Source organism: Lynx canadensis, chromosome D1, assembly GCF_007474595.2.
Source record: "Lynx canadensis isolate LIC74 chromosome D1, mLynCan4.pri.v2, whole genome shotgun sequence".
In the NCBI taxonomy this organism is placed as follows: Eukaryota; Metazoa; Chordata; class Mammalia; order Carnivora; family Felidae; genus Lynx; species Lynx canadensis.
The window spans coordinates 67,214,387-67,233,658 of record NC_044312.2 but is presented as its reverse complement, the minus strand read 5'-3'; the positions used below and the strand labels follow the sequence as shown (position 1 = coordinate 67,233,658).

The window sequence follows — 19,272 nt, the reverse complement described above, 5'->3', positions numbered from 1 at the left end:
TGTTTAATTTGCATATATTTTATAATTAAAAATTAAGTTGCACGTTTACAAATAAAGTATTTCAACAAATGTTATTTGGCTGATATAATTATATCATGATTATGTATCTTGGTATATCAGTGATTAAAAATATGAGTACTAGAAAGTGAAATAAGAGAAGGATAAATATATGATTTCACTCACATGTGGAATTTAAGAAACAAAACAGATGAACATAGGGGAAGGGAAGGAAAAATAAGATAAAAACAGAGAGGGACGCAAACTATAAGAAATTCTTAAATACAGAGAACTGAAGGTTGCTGGAGGAGAGATGGGTAGGGGGATGAGCTAAATATGTGATGGGCATTGAGGAGGGCACTTGTTGGGATGAGCATTGGTTGTTATATGTAAGTGGTGAATCACTAAATTCTACTCCTGAAACTGTTATTACACTATATGTTAACTAACCTGGATTTATTTTTTTTTTATATGAAGTTTATTGACAAATTGGTTTCCATACAACACCCAGTGCTCATCCCAAAAGGTGCCCTCCTCAATACCCATCACCCACCCGCCCCTCCCTCCCACCCCCCATCAACCCTCAGTTTGTTCTCAGTTTTTAACAGTCTCTTATGCTTTGGCTCTCTCCCACTCTAACGTCCTTTTTTTTTTTTTTTTTTTTTCTTCCCCTCCCCCATGGGTTCCTGTTAAGTTTCTCAGGATCCACATAAGAGTGAGACCATATGGTATCTGTCTTTCTCTGTATGGCTTATTTCACTTAGCATCACACTCTCCAGTTCCATCCACGTTGCTACAAAAGGCCATATTTCATTTTTTCTCATTGCCACGTAGTATTCCATTGTGTATATAAACCACAATTTCTTTATCCATTCATCAGTTGATGGACATTTAGGCTCTTTCCATAATTTGGCTATTGTTGAGAGTGCTGCTATGAACATTGGGGTACAAGTGCCCCTATGCATCAGTACTCCTGTATCCCTTGGGTAGATTCCTAGCAGTGCTATTGCTGGGTCATAGGGTAGGTCTATTTTTAATTTTCTGAGGAACCTCCACACTGCTTTCCAGAGCGGCTGCACCAATTTGCATTCCCACCAACAGTGCAAGAGGGTTCCCGTTTCTCCACATCCTCTCCAGCATCTATAGTCTCCTGATTTGTTCATTTTGGCCACTCTGACTGGCGTGAGGTGATACCTGAGTGTGGTTTTGATTTGTATTTCCCTGATAAGGAGCGACGCTGAACATCTTTTCATGTGCCTGTTACTAACCTGGATTTAAATAAAATTTTAAAAAATAACTATGTTAGTATTTTACACTTGTGTGCTAAGCACTGGTGATGTTGAATCACTATTTTGTACACCTGAAACTAATATTACACTGTATGTTAACTAGAATTTAAATAAAAACTTTAAAAAATATATGAGCACTAGAATCTGAAAAACATGAGTTCAAAGTTCACCTCGGTCACTTACCATTTAATTTTAGATAAGTTACTTAGCTCTACTTCCTTATCTGTAAAAATAAGAATATAATAATGCCTCGCCCTTAAGGTTGTTGTAAGAAATAAATGAGGTAATATATGGGAAGCTCTTAGGTAAGAGTCTGACATGTGGTAAGTAGTCAGTAAATGTCCTTTGAAAATTATACGTATAAACAAGCTTCCTATTATATACAAGCACTTAAATGCCTGTGTGTGTGTGTGTGTGTGTGTGTGTGTGTGTATAATTTTTTTTTTTAATTTTATTGTTTATTTACTTATTTTGAGAGAGAGAGAGAGAGCACAGTCATGCACTCCCATCAGTCAGGGCTCAATCTCACAAATCATGAGATCATGACCTGAGCCAAAATCAAGAGTTGGAAACTTAACCAACTGAGCCACTCAGTTGTGATGGTTTTTGAGTTGACAAAATTATAGGAATTGGAAGTTCACCACCCTACCAATAACATAAGTGAATCTTGTTTTTTCATTTAGTTATATGATCTTAAAAATAGAAATATAAATCTTTACTTTAAAAATATAATTGTTTAAATAAATTCCACCTTAGACTTGTTTAAGTTTACTGAACCCTCACTTAAAGGTATTCCTAGTTTTTCTTATTTTCTTGAAGGGATGGGTATATTGCTGTTTTTATAGTATATATGAAAGTAACTTTTATATATATTTGACAGATAACTATGTGAAGCAACACTGTTTCTGGATTTCAAAAGACATCATTTCATCATGGGACAGCAAATTTCGGATCAGACACAGTTGGTTCTTAGCAAGTTACCAGAAAAAGTAGCAAAACATGTCATATTGGTTCGAGAAAGTGGCTCCTTAACTTATGAAGAATTTCTTGGGAGAGTAGCTGAACTTAATGATATGTAAGGCTTGCTCTTTTTCATTTTATTTTTCCTCCCTGACATATGCCCCATATGCCATGACTGTCTGAGAAGTAACCAGAAATATTGATTGGTAAGACTGAATGTTTTCAGCTGCAGCAGTTAGCAAATATTTATTGAGTGCCTACTACAAGATTTTCTATGTGGCTATTTTAAAATATATAACAGGAACAAAAGAGACCAAAGGAACTTAAAACTGGATTTTGAACATAGGCTTATAAATCAATTCTTGTTTGAAACACCTAAAGGTTTACATAAACAGAAGAGAGTAAGAATAAGCCAATTAGTCACTCTAGAGAAAGGTTCCGAGGATAGTCAAAGGGCAGTCAGGTTTCTATACATCAGCCAATTCATCTGGTTAATAAATAAATAAATCTGTGTTCACTGAGCATTATTTTTGCCATAGAAATACATAATAGTAATAATTCATTTGTCACCACTGAAGGACAAGGTATTTCATTTATTAATATTTTCTAATTAGCTAACATTTTTAAATCTCTTTAACTCTTGAATAGATTTCTAAGATGGAATTTAAATTTCTCTGCCTTTTCTTTGTGAATTTATTCTTTAAAAAAAATTTTTTTTAATGTTTCTTTATTTTTGAGAGAAAGCGAGAGAGACAGTGCAAGCAGGGGAGGAGCAGAGAGAGAGGGAGACACAGAATCCCAAGCAGACTCCAGGCTCTGAACTGCCAACACGGAGCCCAATGCAGGGCTAGAACTCATGAACTGTGAGATCATGACCTGAGCCGAAGTCAGATGCTTAACCAAGAAGCCACCCAGGCGCCCAGAGTTTATTCTTTATTGTATCAATTTTTATACTGATCTGTGTAGAAGCTATTAAAATACAGAGTCTACTGTTATCCAGTCATGAAGAATAAAGAATGTCTTATACATTAAAGTTATCTTAGAAGTTAACATCTTTTAGAAACATTGGATTTCATTCATTTAATAAAAAAAAAGAAATTCTGTATAGATATATGGATGGATCCTGTATGAATATACATATAAATGCATAGAAAATGAACTGTAAGTATGTATACAATGTTTCTGGGGAATTGCTGGAAAAGGGGGGCAGTGAAGGGAGAGTGTACATTTTACTGGGTATATTTACATATTGTCTGATCTTTTATAATAAAAATATAGTCATAAAATTTTAGCCTTTTTCTTTTTTCCTTTTTTAGATTATACAGATGGTAGTATTTGAGGCATTACTTCTGGGACTGTATTCTTAAGGAGTAAAAATAGATTAAATTTAATAGAATAATGAATGGAATGCTTTTTTTTTTTTTTTTAACTTTTTAAGAGCGAGAGCATGGGGGGGGGGGAGGGAAGGGAGGGAGAGGGAGAATTCCAAGAGGGCTCCACGCCCAGTACGGAGCCCAACGTGAGGCTCAATCTCACAACCATGAGATCATGACCTGAGCTGAAACCAAGAGTCGAATGCTTAATTGACTGAGTCATCGAGGTGCCTGAGTGGAATGCTTTTTGGTGTTTATTGTTTTGACTCTTACGAAGAGTAATCATTGACATTTGCCATCCCTTTAGAGTCTCGGAATTTATGTACATAAACCATCTGTTCTATAAAATTTTACTTTTTGGTCTAAAGATACCAGATAAAATATGTCTTGTGAAAGCATCCACAGCTAAGCTTATTGTATAATACAGAGGTGATGGTAAAGAATATCTTCCTTTTATTTACTTAGCACAGGATGTTCTGACTGGATTTGGTTCCTAAAACTAATTTATATGGGTCAGAGTTGGGCATTTCACAAGTGCAATGCTGTGTGAGAATTATAAAGTTAAACCTATACAAAAAGCGTGGCTTAATAGCTAGAAAACAGCTGAGAGCTGGCACAGATGAATTTCTTTCACTAGCAGACTTTGTTACCTAGAGCTAGTTGCTTTATTTTCGGTGGCTTCTATTTAACTCTACATCCTTTGGTTCTGAGTATGATATCCCCACTGGTGCTCAGAGAGAAATGTGACTAATGATAATACTTAGTGTATCTTTGATCTGATATAATTTGGCATTAATGGGAAGATACTGAATTATCCTCTAAAGGTGTTATATTTTTATGTTAGAATCCTGTGGCCCTCAAAATTACTCTGCTAAAGGAAGAGAGCAAAGCTGTATTTAAGGTGTCTCAAATCATTTGCTTGATCCAGTCCCAAATTTAAAAAAAAATTTTTTTTTCAAAGAGGTGTGTGTTGCTTAAATTAGGACTCAACCAAGAGCAAGATTTTTTTCTCACACTTTATACATCTGAGGCAGTAGTCAAAATGCAGGTGGCTCATTCAGTTAAGCATCCAACTCTTGGTTTTGGCTCAGGTCATGATCTCACAGTTCATGAGACAGAGCCCTCATTCTGCTCCACTCTGACAGCATGGAGCCTGCTTGGGATTCTCTCTCTCGCTCTCTCTCTCTCTCTCTCTCTCTCTCTCTCTGCCTCTCTTTCTTTCTCTCTCTCTCCCAAAATACATAAATAAACATAAGGAAAAAAAATGTGGCTAAATGAAACCAGCTAAACTTTAAGTACCTGATTTCTTAGATGTGTTTTTTCTAGACATCTTTGTTAGACATTAAAAAACCATTGAGATATGACATAAAAAGATCTATTATTCTGTCAGTGATGCTGTTGACATTAAAAACTTAGTTGTATGTTTATAATCAAAACATTCTCTGTCCCTGTGTTTTAAGAATCTAATTATTACAATCATTATTGTTACTTGTCTCTGTATTTTCTTCAGATTTTCTTCTATTTTAAAGTGTTTCTTGAATCTGGTTTCATAGCTCCATTATTTTATAAGACTTTTCATAAAATTAACAAATGTGTTTGTCTCTTTTCAGAACTGCTAAAATGGTTTCTGGCCAGGGAAAACATCTTGTTTTTGAGGTACTCCCTCGGTCTGATTCCTCTGCCTTATGGAAAATGGTTGTACGGGTGATTTGTACCAAGGTGAGAACAACAGAGATTTCAAGCTCTGAACTTAAATTCTTTTGGTGGTTAGAGCCACGCTTAATCATGTAATACAGTATAGTAGAATTACATATTAATAACTTGCTAAAATTTTTTGGTTAAAATTACAAGGTTTTATTTTAAGGCAACTCATTTTCATCAAAGCAGTTTGCAATTTTTTAATTTTTTTTTAAATTTTCTAGTTCTCTCTGCTGAGGCATAATAGAAACCTTGTCATTTTTTTAACTTTTTTGTAAGTTTAAAATTTATTAACATACAGTGCAGTATTGGTTTCAGGAATAGAATTTAATGATTCATGACTTACATACAACCCCCAATGCTCATCACAACAAGTGCCCTCCTTAAACTTTTTTTTTTTAAGATTTATTTATTTTTGAGAGGGAAGAAGAGAGAGAGAGAAAGAGAGAGGAGGGGCAGAGAGAGAGGGAGACACAGAATCTGAATTAGACTCCAGGCTCTGAGCTGTCAGCAGTCTAACGCGGGGCTTGAACTCACAAACTACGAGATCATGACCTGAGCCGAAGCCGGATGCTCAATCGACTGAGCCACCCAGGCACTCCTCATATTTCTTAATCTTAAGCGACTGAAACACAGTTGTGCTATAACCTTTGTATTTACAAAAAGACCTTGTCTTGACTGTTACTACCATGTTTATCCTCAAATAATATTTAATTCATTATAAAAGCTAATCTAAATGATGTTTAAATGAAATATTTTATGGAAATAATATTAGAAAAATTAATGGGTTAATTAAAATTATGGACTACAATGGCTATTAAGAAACTTCATGAGGGGCACCTGGGGTGCTCAGTCAGTTAAGTATCTGACTATTGGTTTTGGCTCAGGTCATGATCTCACAGTTTGTGATTTCTGGCCCTGCCTCAGGCTCTGTGCTGTCAGTACAGAGCCTTCTTGGGATTCTCTTTCTCTCCCTCTCTCTCTGGCCCTCCGCTGCTTGTACTCTCGGTCTTTCTCTGTCTCTTTCAAAATAAATAAATAAACTTTAAAAAAGGAACTTCATGAATTGTATTGTTTTTATCCACCTGAGCCTGCTTGGGATTCTCTTTCTTTCCATCTGCCCCCCTCTGTCTCTCTCAAAATAAATAAATAAACTTTAAAATAATAATAAAAGAATGTAAGCGAGGGTGGGGAGAGGTACAATCTGTAGGCCACTGGTTCCACTTTATACTAAATGAGTTTTTTTGCCAAAACAAAATAGCCTTCTGGGAAGAATTCAACCACTTTTTCTTAGGATTTACTTTAGTGTAATTTTCTTTCTTTAGTTTGGAAGTTTTAGTGTAAAATAGAACTTAAGATATTCAAGAAAGCAGTTGGTTGTTTCAGTTATAGTAGAATGGCATGTGGTTGTTGGATTCAAATAAATCTTTTAGTTAAGAAATTCGTTAAGAAGTTAAAAAGAATTGTCAATACTGGTCTCTGAAATTCATTTTTTAGGTCTGGGAAAGTCATCTGACATCATCAACTCTAAACAGGGTGATGCCTACAGGGTTATTTTGAGTATCAAATGAGATACGTGTGTGCAAGTACTTTGACTTCCATAAATGTAGGAGACATGACATTTATTATTCATTTGCTCAGACAGACTTTTTCTCTCTTGTTAGGTAGTTTGCAAACCTTGAAAAATTTTATTTCCTAGGATGTTTGGCTAAATATCTGTTCCCCCCTCTTTTGGGAAAAATGATTAGAGAAGGGGGATGGATTAAATAGGTGATGAGGATTAAGGAGGGCACTTGCTGTGATGAGTACCAGGTGATGTATGTAAGTGATGAATCACTAAATTCTATACCTGAAACTAATATTACACTGCATGTTAACTAACTGGAATTTAAATAAAAACTTGAAAAAAAAATTGGTCAAAGAAATTATGAACTTTTTTTTTCATTTTCTTTGTATTTGTAGATTAACAAAAGCACTGGCATTGTGGAAGCATCACGGATCATGAATTTGTACCAGTTTATTCAGCTTTATAAAGACATCACAAGTCAAGCATCAGGAGTATTGGCAATGAGCTCCACCTCTGAAGACCCTGATGAAAACTCATCATCTGTAACATCGTGTCAGGCTAGTCTTTGGATGGGAAGGTATACAGTGCATAAGTACCATGTTTCTCTTCTTTTCCAATATGCAAGCTGCTGAAATCTCAGTAATATTTGCTGGTGTTCTTTGTGATATCTTAAATCACATTACTTCTTATCTCAGCTGATCAGTTTTTGGATGTCTGTGCTTCAGGACATTAAGTGCCAAATTATAGAAAAATTAAAGTGACTCACACCAGGTAATGCTTCTATCAACCCAGTTTCCATGAATGCACTCGCCACTCTATATGCTTGCATTTAATGACAAAGGATATTAATATCTCTCTTATAACAGGAAGAAATGAAGTCAGCCAGAGTTTTCTTTGATGGCATTTGTTTACTCAGGCCTAATATATTATTGTTCTATTTAAACTTTCTTTTCCTTCTCTATAATGCTCTTTGCATGTGAAAGCTCCCACCTGTTGCCATTTGACAACCATGAACATAATTTAAATTTGTAAATGCCTCATTGGAAAAAGTCTTTGGTGGATCCAGACATGTTGACATCCTGTCTTATTGTCATACTGAATAGACAGCGAAAATCTGTATTGACAGTGTCTTTTACCTTAAAATTAAGAGTATGTTTAGCAAGAATTTCTCTTTTATTGCTTCTTTTACAGTTGCATTTTCTGGTCTGTTCTTAACCAACTGGTTTCCAAATACTATATTGTAGTAAAATTGTTATTTCCTTTTATCATTTGTTGTTTATAGGATTGTTTGGTTTTCTAGGTTTGGGCTATACAAACATTACTGAAATGCCAAGTGAATTTTAGAGCATGACTGGCAATGTTTAGGCTTTTCTTTTCTGTATTTTGTTGTTGCTGTTGTTGTTTTAATGTTTATTCATTTTGGGAGAGAGAGACACAGAAAATGAGTGAGAGGGAAGAGGCAAAGACAAGGGGAGAGAGAGAATCCCAAGGAGGTTCTGAAGTGGCAGGAGCCTGACACGGGGCTCAATCCCATGAACTGTGAGATCATGACCTGAGCTGAAATAGTCAGATACTTAACTGACTGAGCCACCCAGGCATCCCAACAAGGTCCATAATTTAAAGAGCTTTGTATCCTACATGGCAAATAAATCTTCTTTCGGTCGAATTCATTTATGTAAATGTGATATAATTGAAAGGACCTAATATGGGGGCGCCTGTATGGCTCAGTCCAACCTTGACTCAGGTCACGATCTTCCAGTTCATGAGTTTGAGCCCTAACCCCACATAGGGCTCTGAGCTGACAGCATGGAACCTGGAGACTGCTTCAGATTCTGTGTCTCCCTCTCTCTATGCCCCTCCCCGCCTCATGTGCACGAGCGCACGCACGCGCACTCTCTCTGTCTCAAAAATAAACAAAAAAAATTTAAAAACAAAAGGGCCTATTATTTTCAGAAAGACCTGAGTATTTCCAGTTTTAGTTTATGTATTCTTTTTGATCATCACAGTGTTCATCTATTATCCAGTCTTTCTTTATGAAATTTGTCCCTCTTAGTACTTCTTCCCTAATGTTTGCTGTCCCTAAAAGTGATGTTAATTTAGTCTTATTTTGCCTGAGTCATGTTTTGCTTCATGCTGAGGGCACACAGATGCTGATAATGCGTTCTAAGGCACTGGAGACAAAGTTTAAAGCACAATGACAGCAGAGAATATTGTTGCTCTAGCTCCGTTTTCACACTGCAGGGTGAAGCAGCTGACTGACGAGGAGGAGTGTTGTATCTGTATGGATGGTCGAGCTGACCTCATCCTGCCTTGTGCTCACAGCTTTTGTCAGAAATGCATTGATAAATGGTAAGTTATCTGCTGCCTTCAAGGGATGGGCACAGATCAAATGGAAAAGTACATGAATAAACTTCAAAGGATACAAAAATAGTGTAGTTAAGTGTAAAAGATTTTGTTCTTTAGTACTTTGGATTGTATAACGTGCTTCCTCTTCTGGTTAAAAACATTTTTATACTTTAACTTTATGAAATGTGGCAGTGTATCTTAATTTTGGCATTTTACTTTTGCTGTAAGATTTGTGCCTGACTTGAGTCTAGAATCGCAAGCTTCCCTTTTTCTTCATTTTTGTCCTCATTTCTGTATTTTGCCTCTATATATTATTAAAAGGCATAATATGAATCCTTGAATATTAGATTATTGGACCTGGAGAGAACTTTAGAGATCAGCTAGTCAAGCACATTATTTTACAAAATAAAAATCAAGCATTTAGGTGACTTTATAACTGACGTACAATAAACTACATATATTTAAAGTACAGTTTGGTGTTTTGACATATATACACCCATAAAAAATGTCATCACAATGAACAAATTTATCCTCCCCAAATCACCCCAAAAGTTATTTTGTGCCCCACTGTAAAGTCTCCTTCCCAACACTTCCAGTCCCCAGACAACCACTAATCTGCTTTTAGTCATTATAAAATAATTTGGATTTTCTAGAATCTTTTTAAATGAAATTATATAACATGCACTCTTTTTTTTTTCATTCAATAGAATTATTTTCAGATTTATCCATGTTATAGCATGCTATCAGTAGTCCCCCCCCCCCACTACTTTTTTTCTGAGTAGTGTTCATTGTATGGTATACCACAGTTTACTTATCTATTCACCCATTATGGACATTGGATTGTTTCCAATTTTTAGGTATTGCAAATGAAGCTGCTATATATATTTGTAGACAAGTCTTTTTATGGACGTGTATTTTAGGTGTCTCTGGGTTAAATACCTAGAAGTAGAATAGCTAGATCATATGGTGGGTATATGTTTAACCTTTTAAAGAAACTGCCTCCTGTTTTCCAAAAGTGGTTGTACCATTTTGAACTGCCACCAGCAGTATATGACAATTCTAGTTGCTCCACAACCTTGCCAGTACTTAGTATGGTCAGTTTTGTTTTTGTTTTTGTTTTTTTAATTCCAGTGTTAACATCAGTGTTATATTAGTTTCAGCTGTATAATATAGTGATTCAGCAGTTCCATATATTACATAGTGCTCACCAAGAGAAGTGTATTTTTAATCCCCTTCACCTGTTTTACCCATCCCCTACTCTCCTCCCCTCTGGTAAGTACGGTCAGTCCTTTCATTTTAGCCATTCTAACAGATGTGTAGTGGTATCTCATTGCAGTTTTAGTTTGCATTTCCCTACTGATTGATGATGTTGAGCATCTTTTTATATGTTAATTTACCACCTGTCTGTCTTCTTTGGTGAAGTGCCTACACACATCTTTTGCCTATTTCTTTATTGGGTTGTTTTGGTATTAAGTTTTAGAGTTCTTTCTATATTATGAATACATATCAGATATTTGACTTGAAAATATTTTCTCCCACTTTGTGATTTGCCTTTTCATTCTCTTAAGAATGTCTTTGATAGAGTAGAAGTTTTTAATTTTGATGAGGTCCAATTATCAGTTTGTGATTTAAGCATAGTGATTTTATGTCATATCTAAGAAATCTGTCTAACCTAAGGTGACAAGGATTTTCCTCTGTTCTTTTGGAAGCTCTATAATTTTAGGTTTTACATTTATATCTATGATCCGTTTTGAGTTAATTTTTTGTATATGATGTGAGGTATTGATCAAAATTCTTTTTTTGCCTATGGCTATCTAGTTGCTTCAGCACATTTTACTGAAAAGACTATCTTTCCTTCACTAATTGCCGCTTCATCTTTATTGTAAATCATTTGTTTAAATACACATGGGTCTATTTCTGGATTCTCTTCTGTTCCATTGATCTGTTTATTTCATAACAATACCACACTACCTTGATTAATGTAGCTTTGAGTCTTAAAATCAGGGAATGTTAGTCCTCCAACTTTGTTCTTCTTTGTCAAAGTTGTTTTGCCTATTCTAGTTCTTTTGCATTTCAAAATGAGTTTTAGAGTCAACTGTCAATTTCTTCAAAAAAGCTATAAGGATTTTGGTTAAAATTGCATTAAATAAATAGACTGATTTGGCAAGTGTTGACTTCTTAACAACATTAAGTCTTCTAGTCCACAATCACAGTGTATTCCTCCATTTATTCAGCTCTTTCACTTGTCTCATCAATTTTTGTAGTTTTCAGTATTACAAATCTTTGATAGATTTATCTCTAATTATTTTGTATTTTAGGCTATTTTAAGAGTATTTTTTATTTCAATTTCTGATCATTTGTTGCTAGTATATAAAACTACAATAGATTTTTGTGTATTAATCCTTTATTCTACAACCTTACTAAACCCATTTATTAGTTCTGATAGCTTTTTTGTAGATTCCATAGAACGTTCTTGAGTGTCTGAACATTGTTTTTCAAAGATATTTTTTCTGGGTATAGAATTCTAGACTAATACTATTTTTTCTTTCAGGACTTTAATGATGTTGCTCTCACTCCACCCTCATTTTTCTTGCATTGTTTCCTATGAGAAATATGCTATCACTCTTATCTTTTTTTCCTCTGTAGATAATATGCCTTTTTTTTCTCTGGCTGCTTTTAAGGGTTTTTTTTTTTTTTATCATTGATTCTGAGAAGTTTGATTATGATATGCCTTCTAGTAGTTTTCTTCACGTTCCTTGTGCTTAGTTTTCACTGAATTCCTTGGATTTGTAGGTTTATTGCATCATCAATTTTGGAAAATTTTCAGCCATTATTTTCTTAAATATATTTTTGTTCTCACTCTTCTCCTAGGACTCAAGTTACACATATATTAGACCACTTAAAGTTGTCCCACAGCTCACTGTTGCTCTTTTCCTTTTAAAAATCATTTTCTCTATGTTTTCATTTTGGAGATTTAACATTGCTAGATCTTTTCAAATTTGTCAATCTTTTTTTTGGCAATGTCTAATTTGTCAGTAATCCCATCCAGTGTATTTTTTATTGCAGACATTATAGTTTTCATGTCAAGAAGTTTGAGTTTTTAAAATATCTTCCATATCTTGGGGCGCCTGGGTGGCACAGTCAGTTGAGCGTCCAACTTCGGCTCAGGTCATGATCTCACTCTCCGTGATGTCGGGCCCCACATCGGGTTCTGTGCTGACAGCTCAGAATTCTGGGTCTCCCTCTCTCTTTCCGCACCACCGCCCCCCCCCCCCACCTTGCTCATGCTCTGTCTCTCTCTCTCTGTCAAAAATAAATAAACATTAAAAAAATGTTTTTAATATCTTCTATATCTCTACTTCAAATGTTTGGTCTTTCCTCTAGTGTTTTTAATACATAGACTATGATCGTTATAACCATTAATTTTCTTTCCCTGCTAATTCTAACATCTGTGTCTGCTCTGGATTGGTTTTGATTGATTTTTCCTCTTCATTTGGGGTTGTATTTTTCTGCTTCTTTTTATGCCTGGTAGTTCTTGACTGGGTGCCAGACACTGTGATTTTTACCTTTTTGGGTACTGGATATTTTTGTATTCCTATAAATATCCTTGAGCTTTGTTCTGGAATATAGTTACTTAGAACAGTTTGATCCTTTTGGGTCTTGCTTTTATGATTTGTTAGGCAGGACCAGAGCAGTGTTTAGTTGAGAGCTAATTATGTCCCACTAATGAGGCCTTCAGAGGACCCTTCAGAGTACTCTGCTCAATGCTCCATGAGTTACGAGGTTTTCCAGTCTGTCTGGTGAAAGCAGGCAATATCCCAGGCCCTGTGTGAGTTTTGGGTAGTGTTCCTTCACATTCTTTTCGGTGATTCCTGAGCCTCACATGCACACACTGGTCATAACTCTGCTGAATATATTCTAAGGAGACCTTCAGTAGATTCCAGAATTCTCCCTTTGTGTAACTTTCTGCAGTTAAGTACTTCAGTACTCTGCCCTGTGAACTCTAGCTGCCTTGGCCTCCCAAGAGTCTCAGCTGTGTCTCTTCAACTCAGAGAGTCTGCCAGGCTCCATCTGGGTTTCTCCTGCTTGCTCTACAGCCTGAAGGCTCTCAAGACAATAAGCTGGGGCAATTATAGGGCTCACTTTCTTTGCTTCTCATCCCCAGGGATTATTGTCCTGTGTTATCTGATGATGTCCAGTGTTGAAAGCCTTGTTTCATGTATTTTTCCAGTGTTTTCATTGTTTTAAGTGGGAAGATAAATCTGGTCCCTATTGGCCAGAAACAGAAGTTGACTCTTAAAATTGAGACTTTTGTGCACAGAAGAGAACACATTATTATCTTATAAAATATCTCTGAGGAACCAGAAATGAATCTGAATAATATATGCCAGCTCTAGCTTTCACATTTAGTTTTTGGAACAGATTTCTAAATTTTTGCACAAAAGCCAAAGAGCAATTGATATAATTTAATTACTTTGGTCTCAGATTTCACTGAGAAATGAAGAGAAAAACATTTTCCCTGCATGACATGTTTCTGGCTCAAATGTGGTATTTTTGAAATTTCCAAAATAATATTTGTCAAGGCAGAAAAATCCCTGTGGAAAACATAATCTCATTTAAGTGATCATATATGTTTTTTCCCTGTCAGAAAAATTATTCTACATGTAAGTTTCATCTTCTGTTTTAAACCTTGAATGCTTCCATTCCCCTAACTGTATCTTTTACAGTTTGTAGCTGTAAAAGATAGGGGAAAACTTAAATGTCCTTCTGTGGGAGATGAGTTAAGTGAATTATGGCCTGTCCACACAGTGTATGTTTAAAAAGAACAGACAGCTCTAACATGTACTAACACATAATGGCCTATAAGATATATTGACAAGTAAAAAAAAAAAAAAAGATATATTGACAAGTAAAAAAAGCAGTAATGTATATATACACACGAGCTTAATCATGTGTAGTCTATCTCTAGAAGAATATATAAGAAACTGGTAACAGTAGTTGCCCCTGAGGATAAGAATTAAAGATTGGAGTGGGAAGGAGAGATTTATTTTTTACTGTATACTTTTATGCTGTTTACTTTTTTTAAAGTCATGTACATGGATTACTTTTCAGACACACCTATTTTTTTTTAAAGAATTAAAAACAAACTGTTCTTTATTTGACTTCTCTGATAGGAGTGATCGACACAGGAATTGCCCTATTTGTCGCCTACAGATGACTGGAGCAAATGAATCTTGGGTGGTGTCAGATGCACCCACTGAAGATGATATGGCTAACTATATTCTTAACATGGCTGATGAGGCAGGCCAGCCCCTTATACCATGACCTTGGGGTGAAGGTCTTCTGTTGCTATTACAAGCTGCAAACACTTTGGTCATGGGGGAAGAATGCAGGGATATTGTGGCACAGACGCAGAGATATCAATTTTCCCTACCCTCTTATTTTCGCTGTTCTGACAGTTTGTCCCATTTCTTTTGATAAACTTGCTATGTCTTCCATTTATAGTAAACTAAAATTTGCTACTGTTTTAGACCATATTTTTCTATTATTTATCTGTTCTAATATATATTAGAACTAATTGCTCTTGAATCCTTTGCTGAGGTAACAGCAACATTTCCAGAGACTTCTGAAACACTATTTTTCAGGGCAGGAGTATTCTGGGATCTATTTAGTTAGGTTTAAAATAAACTTTGAATGTTAAAAAGTGTAGCCATCTGAGAGAAAATTTGAAGTGACTGAAAATGTAGAGTATATCAAAGTGCAGGTTACTACTTTAGTCTTTCTGCTGGAATCTAAGGAGTGTGTATGCCCCCTTGTGGTTAATTATTGCTCCTTTAATAATTTTTACTTGAAACGATCCACAATTATTTCATAACTGTAGCAATGTGTTTTGGAACTACATGTTTTTTACTTAAAAGTCTTTTTTTTTTTTCCATGCTGTATAATTTGGGTGAGGACTATAAAGCTGGGCGTGACTTCGCCTTGTAAATGGATTTCTGCTGGGGAATCTTCTTGGCTGATCTGGAAATGCTTTCCCATAGTTGGAAAACTGTTCTAAATAGCTTTTGATAATGCTCTTGCATCTTGGAGTTTCAGAAGGAAATTTTTCTTCTTCACAGATCCTGAATTTTGTATTTCCAAATTATGGTAAATCATTCAATATTGGTTCATGGTGCCTTTATTTTCTTAACTTGAAGGCATCTTTCTGAAGTCTCAAAGTCTTTAAATTTCTTATGTCATTAAGTGAGAAGAACATAGGGTACAGCCTTTTAAACGTGTACCATGAACACCTCTGAAAATCAGGAGATAATTTGGCTTTCTACTGTTTCACTGTACTTCCTTTGAAATAGAGAGTATAGTCATAATGGAATTATGATTTTTAGTGACACTTCATTTTTCAAAAATTTTGCTTATAAAGTAAAATTTTTGTTTTATGTTAAGCATTAACATATTAGCATATAATAAAACTAGAACCTGATGTCTCCTTTAAAAGATATGTTAACATTCCACGTAACTTTTTTGACTTATTATGCATAATTGCAAATATTACTATTTTCCAAAATACCAAAGTACACAATTTAAGTTGCTGCTTAATGATGGCAGAATTTTTGGATGTTGGGATTTTTTAAACTACTTTTTAAAGTTTATTTACTTTGAGAGAGAGAGCAAGCAGGGGAGGGGCAAAGAGAGAGAGAGAGAGAGAGAGACAGACAGACAGACAGACAGAATCCCAAACAGGCTCTGTGCTGTCAGTACAGAGCCTGACACAGGCCCAAACCCACAAACCGCGAGATCATAACCTGAGCCAAGATCAAGAGTCAGACACTTAACCATCTGAACCACCTGGGTGCCCCTGGATGTCAGGATTTTAATAGGCATGCAAATTAAATAATTCATTTCCCTCCCAAAAATGTCTGACCAAAGATAGCTTGATTTTACCCCCAAAATATTGATAACTAATTGGTTGACATTCATGATGGAGACAGCCCAGGACCAAATAGCTAAACACCACTGTGGAGCACGAGGGGCTCTATCATATCCACCTGGCAATGTGCTTGATGGTTTGTGTGACCTTGAGAAAGTCCCTGCTGCTGGTTTGTAGGTTCCTGCACTAGAAACTGAGATGTTATCTGTGCTTTTTACACTTTATTTTAGCAGTAGAACGTCCCCCCCCCCCCCAGGTAAAATCTTACTCAGAACCCCTACACATACATGCTATATACCCACACACACTACCCCTCTATATAAAAGTCATATTTTATTATATAAATTTCCTTATATAACTATATACCACAATAAATATTATAAAGTCAACCAATAAAAACATGTATTAATGCATTGGTGGTACCAGGATAGTCGAATTTATTTAGTAATGTAGTTGTATGATGGGAGTTATTTTTTAAATGAATTTTTTTTTAATGTTTGTTTATTTTTGAGGGAGAGAGAGACACAATGCGAGCAGGGGAGGGGCAGAGAGAGAGGGAGACACAGAATCTGAAGCAGGCACCAGGCTTTGAGCTGTCAGCACAGAACCCGACGTGGGGCTCAAACTCACAAATCACGAGATCATGACCTGAGCCGAAATCAGACACTTAACCGACTGAGCCACCCAGGGCCCCCCCCCACCGCCCCCACCAAAAATTTTTTAATTCAAGTCAGATTTGTAGAACGCTGAATCTCCTCCCCGAAGTCTTAGTATCCCATGGGACAGATTTTGAAAACCTTGGGATAGATGATCTCTGAGATCTTTTCCAGCTCTAAGATTTTAAATTGTCCTTTTGGATTAGACTTGCTGAGTCTAACTCAGATTGCCTAATTGAAGAATGTTTCTGAAAATGAACAAAGTTGCTTTACATGTTTTTGGATCTTTCCAGGTATAGCCAATGATCTTATCCCCCAGAATCCTTCACCTTTCAAGGAATTATTTAACAGTAAGCTCAACGACCTGATATTGCCCAAACCTTTTTACTTTCCAATATGAGCTCCAAGACACTAACTGATCTACTGTGAAGTAGAAAGTTCTTAGTTTTTGTTAGTCTTATTAAATCAATGAGCACAGGTTTTTGCCTACTGCATTAACTGGGTGATAATTCTTTAGATGTGAATGTTAGGTAGGTTCTACTATTATAACTAATCATAAAAGTTGTAAATTTGTTTCATGGATAAAATGTACACTTTTTGTATTCTGTACAGCTTTGTCTTTTTTAAATATGAAGTACTTAAATGCACTTACTATGATAGGAAATATAATGTGTGCCTTCTAGGATTTGTGAAATGTTTTCATGAACTCTAAGGAATTTGTTTTAGAAGTTAAAATGTTTTCCCTATCCTAACTCAGTAACAAAGAGTTTACTCATATTGTGATGCTGTAGAACTTTAGTTTGAGAAAATGTATTTGACTACGTACTGAATTTAGAAGTTGAGAATAATAGTATCTGCTTTATTCTTAGGACAAACTGATATATTGTGCAATAAATAATCTTTAGCAAGTAAATTTTAGCTAACTGAAGAGACTCTTTTCTTACGTAGTTTCACATTCTTCTATACTAAATGTTTATATTCCTTAGAGGACTATTTTGTATTGTGCTCTGGGGAGTTGTGATGTTTGCGTCCTATGTTTTAAAATTCATTTCAAATTGAACTCAGCTTCCTTATACCTAATCTATATCTGGGTAATAAGGCTGCTTGAAATTATCTTTTGTTTCTGTGATTAACAGTGGAAAGTTGGATTCATTAAAAGGCAGTCCAAAGAATTTGTATTTTTAACTGTTTTTTTTTTCTTTCTTAAGTCAAGCTTACTTTGTCTATCGAGGAATAAGAAAACTGCTTGGAGATTAGGGAAGTCAGCTGATCACTCCCATTTATGATGGGCAGCACAATGACAATATAATATACATAGCTGACAACAGATTTTCATTTGTTCTCATGTCTTATTTACCCTGTTGGACAGAAAAAAGATAAAACACTACAGTGTTTTTTTTGTGGTTCTTGTAAAATCATTTCCAAAGTTAAAGAGTATAATTAGAAAAGCATGTTAGAATCTTAGTGCTGAGAAGAGGAAAGCCATTTATAAGAAGGAATGGCAGTTTATATTTCAATTTACTGATGTACAGCATCCTGGAGAAGTACACATTTTGGTACCAAAAGACATAAGCCTCCTCAGAGATACATTTTGATAATCTCGCAACTGTTTATAGTCTTACTCTCTGGCATCCTCGATCTTTCTGATAAAATACTTATTTAAAGGTTGAGGATTAAATTTCCAAGCAACTATGTTTTTCTGATTAGTATTCCTTTCATTGTAGTTAGTTACCCTTGTTCTTTATAACAGTCATAGTTCAGGTATTGTGTGCTTAGGTGTATTACCAATATATCTCCTTCAATCGTGTGTATAAATCCAAAAAAAGATGAATATTCCAGTGGAGGACTCAGAAACAAGTAAAGAGAAAGCCAGAGAGATGTGCTTTCAACTCTGCTTTAATCCAAGATAAAAGGAAGTAAAGGCCCAGGACTCACCTTGGTACATACCAACCCAGGAGCTGTGATTGGTTTTCATGTGGCAAAGAGCAATGTTATTGATCATCTCAACAATGCAGTTTGGAGTGACACATACATGAACTTGAGGCTTTTATAGTAAGGGATAACCTGCTTCGAAATTTGTTCTTTTACAAACATGGGCTAGTATACAATAGCCTTTGATTCCACCTGTGAACACAAAAGAAAGTAGGGATTCATCCCCCACCCACCCCATGCCCCTGCAAAAGGCCAAAGCCAATTAGGTACAGTGATGAGATAAAAGAGCAAAGCGCTACCGACAAAGGTGTCTGAAAAGTTTGCAGGACAGGTAAAATCGAATACATGGTGGCTGAACAGACTAAAGTAATATCCAGGGGAAGGGAACACGTGTGGTTTTACTCAGGAACTGTAACAGGCCAGAAGTTAGAGAAAAAAGATAGCAAAGGTCCATCTTCTGGGTCTAGTGAGCTTCAGTTTAAAATTTTTGGGTATTCATTATAAACGTCATCTATGTCTGAGTCTTAGT

General features: G+C 35.6%; 1 protein-coding gene across 4 annotated transcripts in view; it reads left to right on the top strand.

Annotated features, from left to right (window-relative positions):
- RNF141 (ring finger protein 141) overlaps nt 1-18,140 on the top strand; it is a 28,819-nt gene extending 10,679 nt beyond the window's left edge. For 2 of the 4 annotated variants that reach the window (XM_030332593.2, XM_032594815.1), the window contains 5 exons: nt 2,167-2,361; nt 5,230-5,338; nt 7,280-7,461; nt 9,126-9,233; nt 14,405-18,140. In XM_030332593.2, the coding sequence (XP_030188453.1) occupies nt 2,219-2,361; nt 5,230-5,338; nt 7,280-7,461; nt 9,126-9,233; nt 14,405-14,555 (693 nt within the window). In that variant the 5' untranslated portion in view covers nt 2,167-2,218 and the 3' untranslated portion in view covers nt 14,556-18,140. The remainder of the gene's footprint in view (nt 1-2,166; nt 2,362-5,229; nt 5,339-7,279; nt 7,462-9,125; nt 9,234-14,404) is intronic. The other 2 variants (XM_030332596.1, XM_030332595.1) reach the window with 1 other exon arrangement.
- The last annotated feature ends 1,132 nt before the right edge of the window (nt 18,141-19,272 follow it).